Here is a 14147-nt window from a genome sequence, read left to right on the forward strand (position 1 = left end):
TCATCAAGATAAAAGAGAGAGAAAGAAGGAAAGTGCTACCAAATTCAAGAATGAAGAGGGGGCATCAGTACAGATCCTGTAAACATTTTTTTTTAATATTTTATTTATTTGATAGAAAGCATAAGCAGGGGGAGAAGCAGAGGGAGAGTGAATCCGAAGCAGACTCTGTACTGAGCATGGAGCCAATATGGAGCTTGATCTCACAATCTTGAGATCATAACCTGAGTGGAAACCAAAGCCAGACACAACCAACTGAGTCACCCAGGTGTCTTCCTACAAACATTTAAAAAAGAAGATATTATGAGCAACTTTATGCAGATAAATGTGAGAAATTAAAAGATTTTCCTTGAAAAATATAGTTTATCAAGCTAAAATAAGAAATAGAAAATCTGAATAATCTTATATCTACTAAGCAAATAGAATCCTTTAATTAAAAAATTTTATCAGAAAGAAAACCTGGATCCCAGACCCATATGGCTTCATTGATAAAGTCCACCATTTAAGAAACACAGCACAGTGATCTTACACTTATTCTATGACAGAATGAGAAAGGAGAGGCCACAATCCTAAAGTGATTTTCATTTGGCCAGGAAAACTTTGTAACCAAAACTTGATGAGGATGTTGGCAGAAAAGAAAATTATGTGACTCTCTCTTAAAACATAGGTAAGAAATACTAAGCAAACCAAAGCACTAATATCCATAATATATCAATAACCTCTACAAATCAAAGATAGACCCAATAGAAATATAGTCAAAAGACTTGAACACACAAGTATTAATTTCCTACTACTATTGTAACAAATTGCCACAATATTCATTGACAAAAACAATACAACTTTATTATCTTACAGTCATATCGTTTAGAAGTAAGAAATGGGTCTCCCCATGCTAAAATGAAGGTGTAAATCGGGCTACATTTCTTCAGGAGGTTCTAGGGCAGAATGCTTCCTAGCCTTTTCCAGTTTCTAAAGGCTGTCAGCATTCCTTGGCCCATTGGCACTGTTCCTCCATCTTCAAAGCCAGCAACACTTCAGGGCCAGTCCTTCCCACTGCCATCTCTGGCTCTCTCTTTCAACAACATCTTCTACTCTTATGAGTTCTTGTGATTACATTGGGATAATCTAGATATTCCAGGATAATCTCCCTATTTTAAGACCAGCTGATCAGCAAACTTAATTCTATCTGTGGCCTTAAGTCCCCGGTGCTATGCAACCTAATATATTTACAGATTCCAGGAATTAGGATACAGACATATACACATATCCTAATTATAGATCCTTAGGGAGATATCTTCTACCTCCTACAAAACACATCATTAAAAAGGACATAGAAATAGCCAATAAAAGTGTGAAAAGGTGTTCAACCTCATAATTCTTTCAGAAAATGTAAGTTAAAGTCACAATGATATACCGCTATACCTCTCCAGAATGGCTAATATTAAGAAGTCTGGTAGAGATGTAGAAAAACAGGAGTTCTCATATATTGCTAGTGAGATCTTTTTAATTAATGCAACCACTTTGGAAAACTAAAACATAAAATATTAATACTCTAACACCCAAAACTTCCATTCCTAGATCTACACTCACGAGAAGTGCATACATACATGCACCAAATGACATATTCAAAGCAGCAGTAATTTTAAAAGTCACAAACTAGAAACTAAATGCCTACATCTAGTGAAATAAATTATGGTATATTGACACAAGGACTATTATTCAGCAGGAAAGATGAACAAAATTCTACTACACAGAATAATATAGATGAATCTCATGAAATATGTTGAGTGAGTGAAGTCAGAGACAAAAAGGTATATGTTATAGGAGTCCATCGCCATTCATATAAAGCTGAAAAGCAGACAAGACTAATACTTTCTTGTAATAGAAATCAGAATAGTGGTTACCTTGGGGCACTGAATACTTGAAAGATGGCATGCATTATGCTTTTGAGGTATTCATAATGTTCTATTTTGTAAAAATAGAATTACAATTTTTGTAATTTTCTATGTATGCCATATTTCAATTACAATTTCAATATAGCTATTGAAACAGCATATGTACTTTGTGTCAGGAAACTTAGGATCGTATTTACCTTTTAAAGATATGTAAAAACAGATTCCTGGTTAAGGCAGGCTATCATAGTAAGGACACAAACCTCACAGTAGACGATGGATGCTTCCTGTCAGAAGAGCCAAATACCAAAAGGCAAGAGGTTAAAATGAATTAAAATTTATCCCCTCTTGAATCAAATGAAAATGTTACAGACCCTAGAGATTATTCTTATATTTAGACTTTTTCAGTGACCTAAAAGTAGTCATTTGAAATTAGCAAAGTAACATTATATTCAACCTTTTAAAATGAGAATTTTTGTCTTTTTATAAGAAATTGGCATTTTCATCATCAAGGAGGTACACAACCTTCTTGACACAGTGATTCTCCAGCAAAACTATTCCTTTCTTTCAAAATACTGTGCTTACCAAGAGCCCAGCCATAGTCTGTCGACAGAAAAGGGACAGTAGCAAGGGGACAGTGTGCCCACAGGGGAAGAAAGAATAAGACATTTCAGACTATAAAACCAGGAATCTAAAGAACCATAATGAGAATTCCCATAGTAACATGAGTAAACTCGCTTCCTGTTTAGGTTTTGGTTCTGGTCTGTTTTTACAGCATCACATAATGATATGAATAACAATAGAAGAAAATAATATTTCTTTTAATATGATGCTTTATGTTGTAAAGACCTTTCAATATTGATAGGCTTTACTGCAAAATCAGGATCCTTTGAATGAGACCCATCTTGATTCAAATCTCAGTCAGACCTCTATGAGTATCTAACTTTGAAAAATATCTAAATTTCTCAATTGAGCATCAGTTACCTCCCATGTACCTGGAGGTAAGAACTATCAGAAAAGGTTTAAGTGAGGCTGCCAGGTAATATATGGAGTCCCTGGAATGCAGTACAGTAGAGATAATAATGTCAGGTCCACGGCACATAGTTGGCACATGATGAATGGTAGCACTTGCTATGATTGTCTCATTTGCCTTTATAACAACCTGTAAGGGTAGGGACTGAGAGTGTTTAGCCACCAAAACCACCTGCCCCATAGTAGGCACTCAGGAAATGTTGGTTTCATGAGTAATGAACTCATAAGTAAACAAATAAAAGGAAGCAAGGCAAGATCCACTGTCCTAATTTTGTATGAGGGAAGCAAGGCTCGGCTTTAGCTGAGGTCCCACTGCTACTAATGAGAAAAGCCAAGTAACAAACCCTGTTTTCCTTACTCCAAGCCCGGTGCTCATGACAATGTTTACTCGCCTTGCTCTGGATGTTGGCATTTTATCTTCATTTTGTATGTGTGATTTGTTCTAAGTTAAGGAGTGTCTGGACTCAGCTCAGGAAGAAATCCAGTAAACAAGTTTCACGCTTATGCTGATAGTATGTGATGTTTTAAATATACCTAAACTATGATAAAATGTGGAAGCACTGAATTTATATAGTGCGTCTGTTTAATACAAAATAAAAATATCACCACAGAAAGTATTAAGCAAATAAATCCTCCCAGGTTGGGTTTTTGTTTTTGTTTTTTGTTTTGTTTTGTTTTGTTTTGTTTTTTGTTTTGCTATTGCCATTGAAAATTAAACATAGTCAGATGAATATCTTTCCCAAAGGCATCATGGTAATTCCAAAGTAGCATGTTAGGTCATTTAAGGTTTTGAGAGCTTCTTCAACTAGCTAACATCTGGGCTGTCCACGAACCTTGCCTTTACTGTTGGAAATGTGTTCATCGAGGCCAGCATGACGGGAATCATAAAATTGTCCATAGAATGTCCATAGAATCATAAAATTGTATTTTAAAATGTCAATATGTTGGCCAACATATTATGTGCAGAATGGAAAGGATCCAGGAACAATGGGAAGCAAATGAGCTTTTGAATGGGGGAGAATTGTAAATAGCAAGAATGAGGGCAGGTAGGAAAAATACACTGGAAAGGAAGCCAGCAGGCTTGAAGACAGGGCATGAGGACAGGCCCCAGACCCTAACCCGAGGAACTGTGCTGAGAGATGCTGCCTCACCACATGCCACCAGGCTGTGTCTGTGCAGGTGCAGAGCTACGTGCCTGTCTCCCCACTGAAAGAGGGAAGGTAGACCGAGAAGCTACTGGATGAGAAAACTATCCAATGCAGATATGAATTGCACAGCGAAGTTTATTGAAACAGTGCAGGGCAGTGAAGAGCACTGGACTAGGAGATTTATATTTCCTGCAGAGAGCTTCAGAGTAGAGGCTTTGGTGCCAGTCACTGGACTTCATATGTATTTGCTATTACTATTAATATTATTGTTGACATTTTTTATTACATTTTAGATGATTATTAGTAATACATAGGATATCTATTCATCTATGCAAATTTATATCCAGTAATTTTGTTGAATGCTCTAAATATTTCTTGCCAATGCATTTAGGATATATCAAAACTCCTTAACATGTTTTCAAACATTTTACTCTTTAGCCATATGGAAATTCTTTTACGTCTTTAGAAAAGGTGCATTCTGGCTCTCTTTGAGCTCTTAACACTTGCTCTTTCCTATGCTTAGAACATTGCTACCTCTGTCTTCCTTCCCTAACTCCTAATAATTCTTTAGACTTTAGGTTAAACGTCATTTCTCCCAGAACATCTTCCTTCTTTCCTCTGCCACCACCCTCACCACCATGTCTGATGACAAAATCAGATTAAGCACCTCTACTTCGTGTTTGCATGGCAACCCCACATGTTAGCATAGCTGCCTCATAGAACTATTCATACCTGATTAAAAATGTTTTTTCAGGATTTCCCTGGATAGACTATTAGGTTCTGTGAATGTAGAAGGCATGTTTACTTTTACATTTTATGTCAAGCACCTAGCATATAGGCCCCATAAGAGTAGCTAAAAACTATTTGTGGAATGGATAAAAGAATGAATGGATGGATGGATTAAATCTAAATTCCTCATATGACTTATAAGGACCTGAATGGAGCCTGCTTATCTTTCTGATATCTTCTACAAAATCATGTACCCACCAGTTATTTTGAGTCATTTCATTTATAATACATGCTACATTCCCCAATTATCTTTCTCCCAAACACCTCCTATTCATCCTTGAGGGCTCGATTTTGTTGGCTTCCTCTCCCCATCATCCCCCTGCCCTGCTTTCTATCCCACCTGGATTAGGTGCTCCTCTGAGGTTCTTCCCCAGAACCCTCATTTCCTCTCTAATGACACTTAAAGTTTTTCTGGAGTTTTCTGCTCGCTAGTTAGCATCTTCCTCTAGACTATAAGCTCCCAGAGGACATGGACCATGCTAATCCAGTTTATCATTTTATTCCGGCACATAATAGGTGTTTAACAGTTGTTGAATGTATAAATGAACCAAGTAGTTAAATTATCTTTAAAAATATAAACAAAATGTATGGCATTGTTCAGACATTTCCTTCCTCCTTCTTCCCACCAGGGAACTGATGAATCTGTTTGGATTATTTATCTTTCATCATTTTTCTAAATTATCCACAGGCCCTCTTTTGCATCCTATACTATCAAAAATTGGAATTGCTGTTTTCTTTCATGAGAGCTTTTATTACAACTGTAAAGACTTCTGAGCCCCTCTGTCAGCAATTGCTCAGCGTTTACACTTGAAGTGTCAAGTCTTTAATAACTGTATCTCTGTAGATTTGGCATATCTGGTTCCTACCGGCTCTTGTTCAGATCTACACAGTGCTGAAATATGAGACTTTCTCCCCTGCTGTCTCTCTTCAGATGTCCGTTGCCTTTTTCAGCTACAAATGGAGTTTGTCCATTTCCCTGAGTCACACGTCTCTTTTTGAGTCCATTTGGCCTATACCTTGGTGGAATAAATATGCTTGCTACTCAGCGGATTTTTTAATATTCACATTATTGGAATGAGGAGAGCATTATCTATACTGAGCATAATACTTGGTGTCTTACACTTTTACACTTTGTCCCACACTTGGCTACAGCCATGTGGGCTTAAACTCTTTAATTATTTCATGCTCATTATGGATGGGTTACATTGCACCTTTACAAAATATGGAGTGAGGAAGGAGTAACCAGTACAAATCAGATACCAATCTGGAGATGGTGTAAGATGATGATAGGCCTGCTGTCTCATCTCTGGTACCAAAAAAGTCAGATACCTTCATGTGTGAAACAATATCTACACGGAATCCCATTCATTGTCCTGGTTATTAGCCTGTATATTCTGAGATAAATTGGCCACTCCTCTCCTGTTCTGCTTTGAATCACAGTAAGCCATATTTCCCAGATTCCTTTGGATGGCATCAGGAATAAGTCCTAAAAGCTAGATTTTACCAAAGAGCACTTTTTTTTTTTTCTGCTGTGGTTCCCTTTCCCACCACACAGCCCAATTTGTAGATTTTAACAACACCCACTTCTCTTATTATTCCAGCTCCAGGGATGATACTGGCTTCTTGTCTTATTTTGTCTGGGATGCTGTACATTCCCTACATGGTTTTCGAGCCCTGCCATCATCTTAAGCAATTTTCAATATAAACTCTCTCTGTTGAAACACTTAGAGAGGCTTACTTCTTCCTGACTGGACCCTACTTAATATATCTGGAAAAATCCAAAATGTTCAACGAATAAATCTTTTAAAGTAAACAATATTTGAAATACCCTAAATCCTTGGTGTAAAGTAGCTGTTCTATCCCTTCAACCTGCAATATTTATTTGGAATTCCATTCTGCACTTTTTTTTTAAATGTGAAAGAAACGTAGTTCTAGTTCATATTTTAATAAAAATTCCATTACAAATTAAAATCTTAAAATGGAAGTCACAGGATAAATGGGAAAGAGAATCTGGGAGCAAATTGGAAAGCCCAGATTTAAGACTCTATTGCATCTTATATCAGAGAAACTAATATATTATTTCAAGTAGAAAGTTATTAGTCCTGAGTAATTTCAAATACTTTGGATTTAGCCAAATAGCAAAAAGCTTTTGTCCTTCCAAAATTTTCTGAATATTTAAGAATCTAGATGTTTTATAAAGCAAATGAATAAACAAATGAAAATCGGAATTGGACATATAAATGCAGAGAACAAACTGATGGTAGCCAGAATAAAGGGGATGGGGGATGGGCAAAATGGGGAAGGGGAGTGGGAGACACATGTTTCCAACTATGGAGTGAATAAGTCATGGGGATGGAAGATACAGTATAGGGAATATAGTCAATCGTATTGTAATGGTGTTGTATGGTGACAAATGATAACTATATTTATGGCGAGCATAATATACAAAGATGATGATTCACACTATGTTGAACACCTGAAACTAATGTAACATCGTGTGTCAACTTTACTCAAAAAAATTTAAACACTGTAGATGTTTTAAACAAAATTCTCGTATATGCCAAATTTTTATGTTAAAAACTTTAATCTCAATATATACAAGTATCAAATTGTTGTGTGGTACACCTGAAACTAATATGCTATATGTCAACAATTAAAAAAAACCCTCAATGTCTTCCGTAGATAAGAGGTCTTGAGTTTCTTGACAATCTTTAAAGCATCATCATTTAAAAGGAAGTTACAGGGACACCTGGGTGGCTCAGCGTTTTAGCACCTGCCTTCGGCTCAGGGCATGATCCTGGGGTCCCGGGATCGAGTCCCACGTCGGTCTCCCTGCATGGATCCTGCTTCTCTCTCTGCCTCTCTCTCTCTCTGTTCTCTCATGAATAAATAAATAAAATCTAAAAAATAAAAGGAAGTTACATTTTATATAAATTAATATTAAACACACACACACACACACACAAACCTGCAGGTAACATTAAGCCAACAACCCAATTGCTTATAGTCCAGTGGATGCAGAATATCAAAATTAGCAAAACACTGTTCTTCAAATTTCAGTGAAACTCACTTTTTTCCCCACATCATACACAAACACTCAAAAGCCAACCAACATGGAATTATCTTGAGCCCCCTATAAGAAGACAATGATTAGAAGTCACTTGAACACTGTCATAGCTGAGCTAACAGTGTTCTGTTAGTAACTTTCAATGATTTAAGTATTGGCAGTTATTACTCATTCTTGCTGAAGCTTTTTCTCAACCTTTCTAGAAAAACCACTCACTTCACCAGGTGCTTCCTAGGCTATATGGCTAAATGACCACATACTCCTTGGAGACTTCCTTTCTGAAAGTCCTTCACAAGCCTTCTGATAGACCTGAAGAGGTCAGGAGGCCATGGGGATAAACTGGAAGTGAGCCATCCGAGGTTCTCTGGTCTTCTGTTCTCCACCTCCTCCTAACATAGCCTAGACAAGTAGGATACAAAATGTCATTCTATAAAGAGTGCTACTTGCCTGGTCTCCCCACTCTGGGAAACAGGTTCTTGCCCCATGAGTCTACCAACTTCATATATTTACATTGAAAACTATCATAAAGTGTTTCTTTTAATTCCAGTGTTTTTATTAAAAGAACTTTAGGTGAGAATGACCAAACTCTTAATGTGGTTTACTAAATAATAGAAATCAACATTGTATAGAAACTCCCTTTATTACATCCCAGAAAGATAATGATCCAGCCTTGTTTTCAGTGCCTTCAATGATGTGGAGCTCACCAGCTCCCAAGGCAGCCATTTCATTGCTAGACAGTGTTAATATTTGAAAGCACTTTCTAAGGCTGAACTAAATTCTCTCTCTTACTTTTAATAGCTATCATTTATAGAGCTATCATGACATGCCAAAGATTATCATTTCATACAGTACTTCCATCTAAGCCTCACAAAAACCCTGATGTCTAACTTGTAGTTAGACATTATCCCACTTCCTAATTGAGAAGAATAAAGCTCAGAAAGTTTCATTTACCTGCCTAAGATCACAACAAAGCTAGCATTTGCACCCACTGTGGTTTTCCCTAATATGCCACACTGCTTTCAACAACAAAGAAATTAAATTCTTGGAAATCAAAACATTAACTATTAAATAAAGTGTCATCCTTTAAAGTGTCATACCTTTGGGATATTTATATACGCCCTCTCTCCAAACAGCTGGAACGGTTGCTTTCAAGCAACAGAATGATGATATTTTTTTTTTAACTCCCAGTAAATCTGAAGGGTTTGGAAGAAATAGACAAATGTCTGGGTATTAAAATCTGTCTGTATGCAAAGATACATGAGTATGAACAGGGCCGCCATGTGTCCCTCTTCTCATTTATGTACAAACACGCACACACACACACACACACACACAAATACCTATGCACACAACAAGAATCAGGAAGATGATTTTTCATCCTTATATGAGTGACACAGATTTCCCCCATCAACTTACCTGGGATGAGAAACAAAGTAAACCCCAATGGTGGAGTGGGGAAAGATGAAGCAGAGACGACGGGAGAATGGCAAGCACTTCAACTGTGAGGCTCTGGGGCACCTGGGTGGTTCAGTGGTTGAGCATCTGCCTTTGGTCAGGTCATGATCCCGGAGTCCTGGGATTAAGTTCCACATCAGGCTCCCCATGGGGATCCTGCTTCTCCTTCTGCCTATGTCTCTGCCTCTCTCTCTTCATCTCTCCTGAATAAATAAATAAGGTCTTAAAAAAAAAATGTGAGGCTCTTACACACCAGCCCACTGCCAAGTGAGGACACAACCTCCTGAAGAATCCAACACTGCCCCACCCCACAAAGCCACAAGGTCTGGGGGAGACTGTAAGGCTGAAAAAGGCCAGATCCTTCCCCTTAAGGAAGTCACAGTGTAGTGGGAAAATACCAATAAATAACTCTACACACTCAATTGATAGTAAGCACACTACAATTGATATTTTTAATCTGTTAACCACAGAGTGGCCTCAGCAGAGAGGTTGGAAGCAAGGAGGTTGGGTTGGACCCCGGCTCTACCAGAGGAGCTGTCTGGCCCTCCGTGGGCGAGTACTGCTGACCCCACTCTGCTACCAAGCTGTGGTTCCTAAGCTTGGTCCTCCTCATAAACTGACTCTAAATGTGGTTAGAATGGAGGTCCTGAATGGAGGTCCAAAGGATCACCAGTTGGGTGATTTCCCACTACACGACTGCTATTTTACACATTATTAGTAGCGAAATCATAACGTGTATCATTATGGATCCAAGATTGAGAGCTTCTCAATCTTCCAACCCTGGTAACTTCCAGAAGCTCAGCATTCATCCGAAACCCACAACAACATAAAAGTCAAAGACTCAATATCCCAAGTACCAAGGCTAGCGTGACCTACTGACTCTTTTTTACCCAGGATTGAGGAGCTTCCCAGGATGAACCAACGTCACAGCTAAGACTGAGACAGTCTTGGGTAAACCCAAACAGCTGGCTAGCCTATCGAGGCCATCTCTAGACTTCACAGCAGACCCGGGCCCTTGGGGTGCACCGATCCACACCCCCCTATTCAACAGGTTTAAGAAGGAGGACAAGGAATCCTACTTAGGTACACTCAGAAATAAACCAGCCAATCAAATACGAGGAAAATGGAAGAGGAAAGTAATTTCGGTGCCAGGAGACACCTCAGAAGGAACATTTATTGCCAGCGCCCTCCCACACACGGAACAGAGAGAGCCCTGTCATGAGGACTGATTGGTGTGTGACATTCCCCGAGCTTCAATATACAGCAGCAATACATTTTTACAAAGCCTCAAACTTCTCTCCTAACAGGAAAATACAATAGTAAATTACTGAACACTTAAGCATATATATCATTCCGGGGCTCCGTTTGGTGTCCAGAGAACACTGCGAAGGCAAATCAAATAACTGTCCAAAATGACTACATACATATTCATTCCTTGGGCAGCGTCTGTGGGGCCCACTGCACACTGGTGTCCGCGCGGGCGCTGGGGACCCACAGCGACGCCGAGGACTCGGTTCTTTCCTGCTGGGCATCTTATTTAAACCCTCCACTGTGTTCATAATATCCACTTCCTAGTTCGGGGCTATTCTAACCTATATAGACTTGCTCTCCAGGGTGCGGGCCATGCACAGAAAACATTCAGTAATTCAATTGCCTCATTTACCATCGCTCCCCGAAGAAGAGCCATAGCCAAGGAGTGTCGAATGCATCCAGCTTACATTTTCTTCCCTGGGAGCTTATTTCTGGCCACCGACACAGCTTAGGCGTCAGGTAGCGAGACATAAAGACAAATGAGGGCGGAAACCCCAACGGGGAGAAAAGTATGGTCCGGGCCATCCCCTCCCTTGTCTGGCCTTGCATGGGGCCTGGGGCCGCCCCGCCTCCTGGTTCACCATCACTAGCTGAGCCCAGGGCCTTCGGCTTCCTTCTGCACCTGCAGCGGCAGCCGCCCTCTGAGAACTCACGGGGGACACGCGGGCCCGGCCACGGCCCAGAGCAGCGCACTCCCGCCTGTTGGGCGACGTCGCCCTGTCCCGCGGCGCTCACACGGCTGATGATGCCCGGCAGGGCCGACGACAGACGCAGGCGACACCCGGGGTTTCGGTAGAGAGAGCAGCGCCGCGAAGCTGCGGCCTGTGCTCCAGGAACTCGCAGCTTTGACCCGCGGTGGCGGCGGGCGGCGGGGGCCTCACCCGGCCGGGAGGCGGGGCCGGAGCCGCACAGCGCCCGCAGCGGGAGCCGCCAGGGGCCCGTGTCCAGCCCGGCGGGGGCGGGGGGGGGGACTCTGGGGGGGACCCCGGGAAACAAGCCCCGGCAACGCTCCGGGGCCCGCGGCTTGGCGGAACACCTCGGCGGACCCGAGAGCCCCGGAGAGCCGCGGAGAGCCGCGGGGAACCCCGAGAACCCCGGAGAGGCCCGGAGAACCCCGGGGAACCCCGGAGAGCCCAGAGAACCCCGAGAACCGCGGAGAACCGCGGAGAACCGCGGAGAGCCCCGGAGAGCCTCGGAGAGCCCGGAGTACCCAGAGAACCCCGAGAACCCTGGAGAGGCCCGGAGAACCCCGGGGAACCCCGGAGAGTCCCAGAGAAACCCGGAGAGCTCAGAGAACCCCAAGAACCCCGGAGAGCCCAGAGAGCCCCGGAGAGCTCGGAGAGCCCGGAGAACCCAGAGAACCCCGGAGAGCCCCGGAGAGTCCCAGAGAACCCGGAGAACCCCAGAGAGCCCTGGAGATCCCCAGAGAGTCCGGAGAACCCCAGAGAACCCCAGAGAGCCAGAGAACCCCAGAGAGCCCAGAGAACCCCAAGAACCCCGGAGAGCCCAGAGAGCCCCGAGAACCCCGGAGAGCCCCGGAGAGTCCCAGAGAACCCGGAGAACCCCAGAGAGCCCCGGTGAGCCCGGAGAACCCTGGAGAAACCCGGAGAACCCCGGAGAGCCAGAGAACCCTGGAGAGTCCCAGAGAGCCCAGAGAGCCCCGGAGAGCCCAGAGAACCCTGAGAACCCTGGAGAGCCCAGAGAACCCCAGAGAACCCAGAGAACCCCAAGAACCTGGGAGAACCCCGGAGAGTCCTAGAGAGCCCCGGAGAGCCTCAGAGAGCCCAGAGAACCCTGAGAACCCTGGAGAGCCCCGGAGAGTCCCGGAGAGCCCAGAGAACCCCAGAGAGCCCCGGAGAGCCCAGAGAACCCCAAGAACCCCGAGATCCCTGAAGAACCTGGAGAGCCCCCAGAGAGCTCCCAGAGAACCCGGAGAAGCCCAGAGAGCCCAGGAGAGCCCCGGAGAACCACGAAGAGTCCCGGAGATCCACGGAGAGCGCGGGAGATCCGCCCCATAGAACCCGGAGAGCCCCCAGAGAACCCCGGGGAACCCCCGAGAGCCCCGGAGGACCCTGGAGAGCCCCGGAGAGCCCCGGAGAGCCCCGGAGAGCCCGGCCCGCGCCTCGGCGTCGTCGGGGCCGAAGCGGACAGCCTGTCAGAAACGTGACACCGGCCTTTGGAATCTGCATGTCTGGGTGAAACGTATGAAATATTCATGGCTCAGATTAAAATATTTTATTGAATTAATATTGATTTACGATTAATTTTTAAAGAGATTCATATTTCATGAGGCGCTCACAATGAACCCACCGATTGGGCCTCAGCGAGTGAAACCAATTACACAAGTCGTTAAGGAGGCGACCAAGACAGCAACTCTGGACGCCTGGGAGGAGACAAAAAGAACGTGCAAGTCTGGCTTTCTGATAAGATACGCAGAGTATCTATGCAGTGACTGAAACAGAAATCTCCTGTCCCTGCTCGCTTTGATACAGCTTTTTCTTTTTAATGCGTGCCAGTGGGGCATCCCCCCTGTCAATTTTTTTTTTTTTTTTTTTTTTTTTAGAAAGATATCTATGTTTGGCCTCACATTTGAAAGCTTCACCGTGGTGACATTTTTTTTTTTCAAAATTGCAATTAATTCTCCCCTTCCAAGAGGAAACTGTAATAATCATAGCAACCGAAAAGGGAAGCTTCGTTAAGAGCTCCTCTCTCCACTATTGGGCAAAGCCTTTCAGAAAAGTGCTGACAGCTGAAAACAAAAGACATTGATTGCTGCACCCAATTAGCATCTTCAGGCACAAAGCAATGGCGGGTAAGATGAGGGTCCCCTAGTGCTTTCCAGCGTGTTCTATTTCAATCTGAGCCCGGGGAAATTAACTTTTCCCCCCTCGGCTCTCCCACCATGCTTTCCAGAATCGTACCTGTATTTTTGTCTGAAACGCTCAGATAGCCATCATTTCAGTGAGTCCCCTTTTGGTAGGAAAATGTTTTCTAATTTCTACAAGATATTTTTACAGCCTAAGTAACAGACCCAGTTCATCTTTATTCATCCTTTTCTTTCTTTTTATGTCTCATTCATGTCTTCCTTTTCTTATTCAACCGTTCTAAATTGGGCCATCCTTGTTTGGCTTATTATAGCCAGGCCTTTTTTGCACAAAGCGCCAGTATGTAAAGTTATGGGACAAAATAAGGATTATTCTTCACTTTGGGATGAAGGGTTTTAACGTGAGCATGAGGATTTTTAAAAGACATGGGAAATCTGCAGGAGATGCTAGACTGGGTTAGAATAGCCACATGGGGCTGGGATGATGCCCAGGGTCTCCTAATTAGATAAAGCCATTGTTTAGATTCAGACAATACCTGTTTACAGTTCAATAAACAACTTGTCACAGTTGCTTGCTCGAAGCAGACCTAGATGTCAGTGCAAACAGTTAGTACAGAGGTAGTGGAATAAAT

The 14147-nt window shown here is 42.6% G+C and overlaps 1 protein-coding gene across 1 annotated transcript; it reads left to right on the forward strand.

The window, feature by feature from the left end:
• Positions 1-11202: 11202 nt before the first annotated feature.
• On the forward strand, positions 11203-12858 carry LOC119876342 (sporozoite surface protein 2-like). The gene is made up of 3 exons (XM_038538950.1): positions 11203-11483; positions 11535-12443; positions 12501-12858. Exons 1-3 carry the CDS (start codon positions 11203-11205, stop codon positions 12856-12858), a joined length of 1548 nt encoding a protein of 515 aa, XP_038394878.1.
• The last annotated feature ends 1289 nt before the right edge of the window (positions 12859-14147 follow it).

The sequence above is a fragment of the Canis lupus genome, chromosome 6 (genome assembly GCF_011100685.1).
Source record: "Canis lupus familiaris isolate Mischka breed German Shepherd chromosome 6, alternate assembly UU_Cfam_GSD_1.0, whole genome shotgun sequence".
NCBI classification, from domain to species: domain Eukaryota; kingdom Metazoa; phylum Chordata; class Mammalia; order Carnivora; family Canidae; genus Canis; species Canis lupus.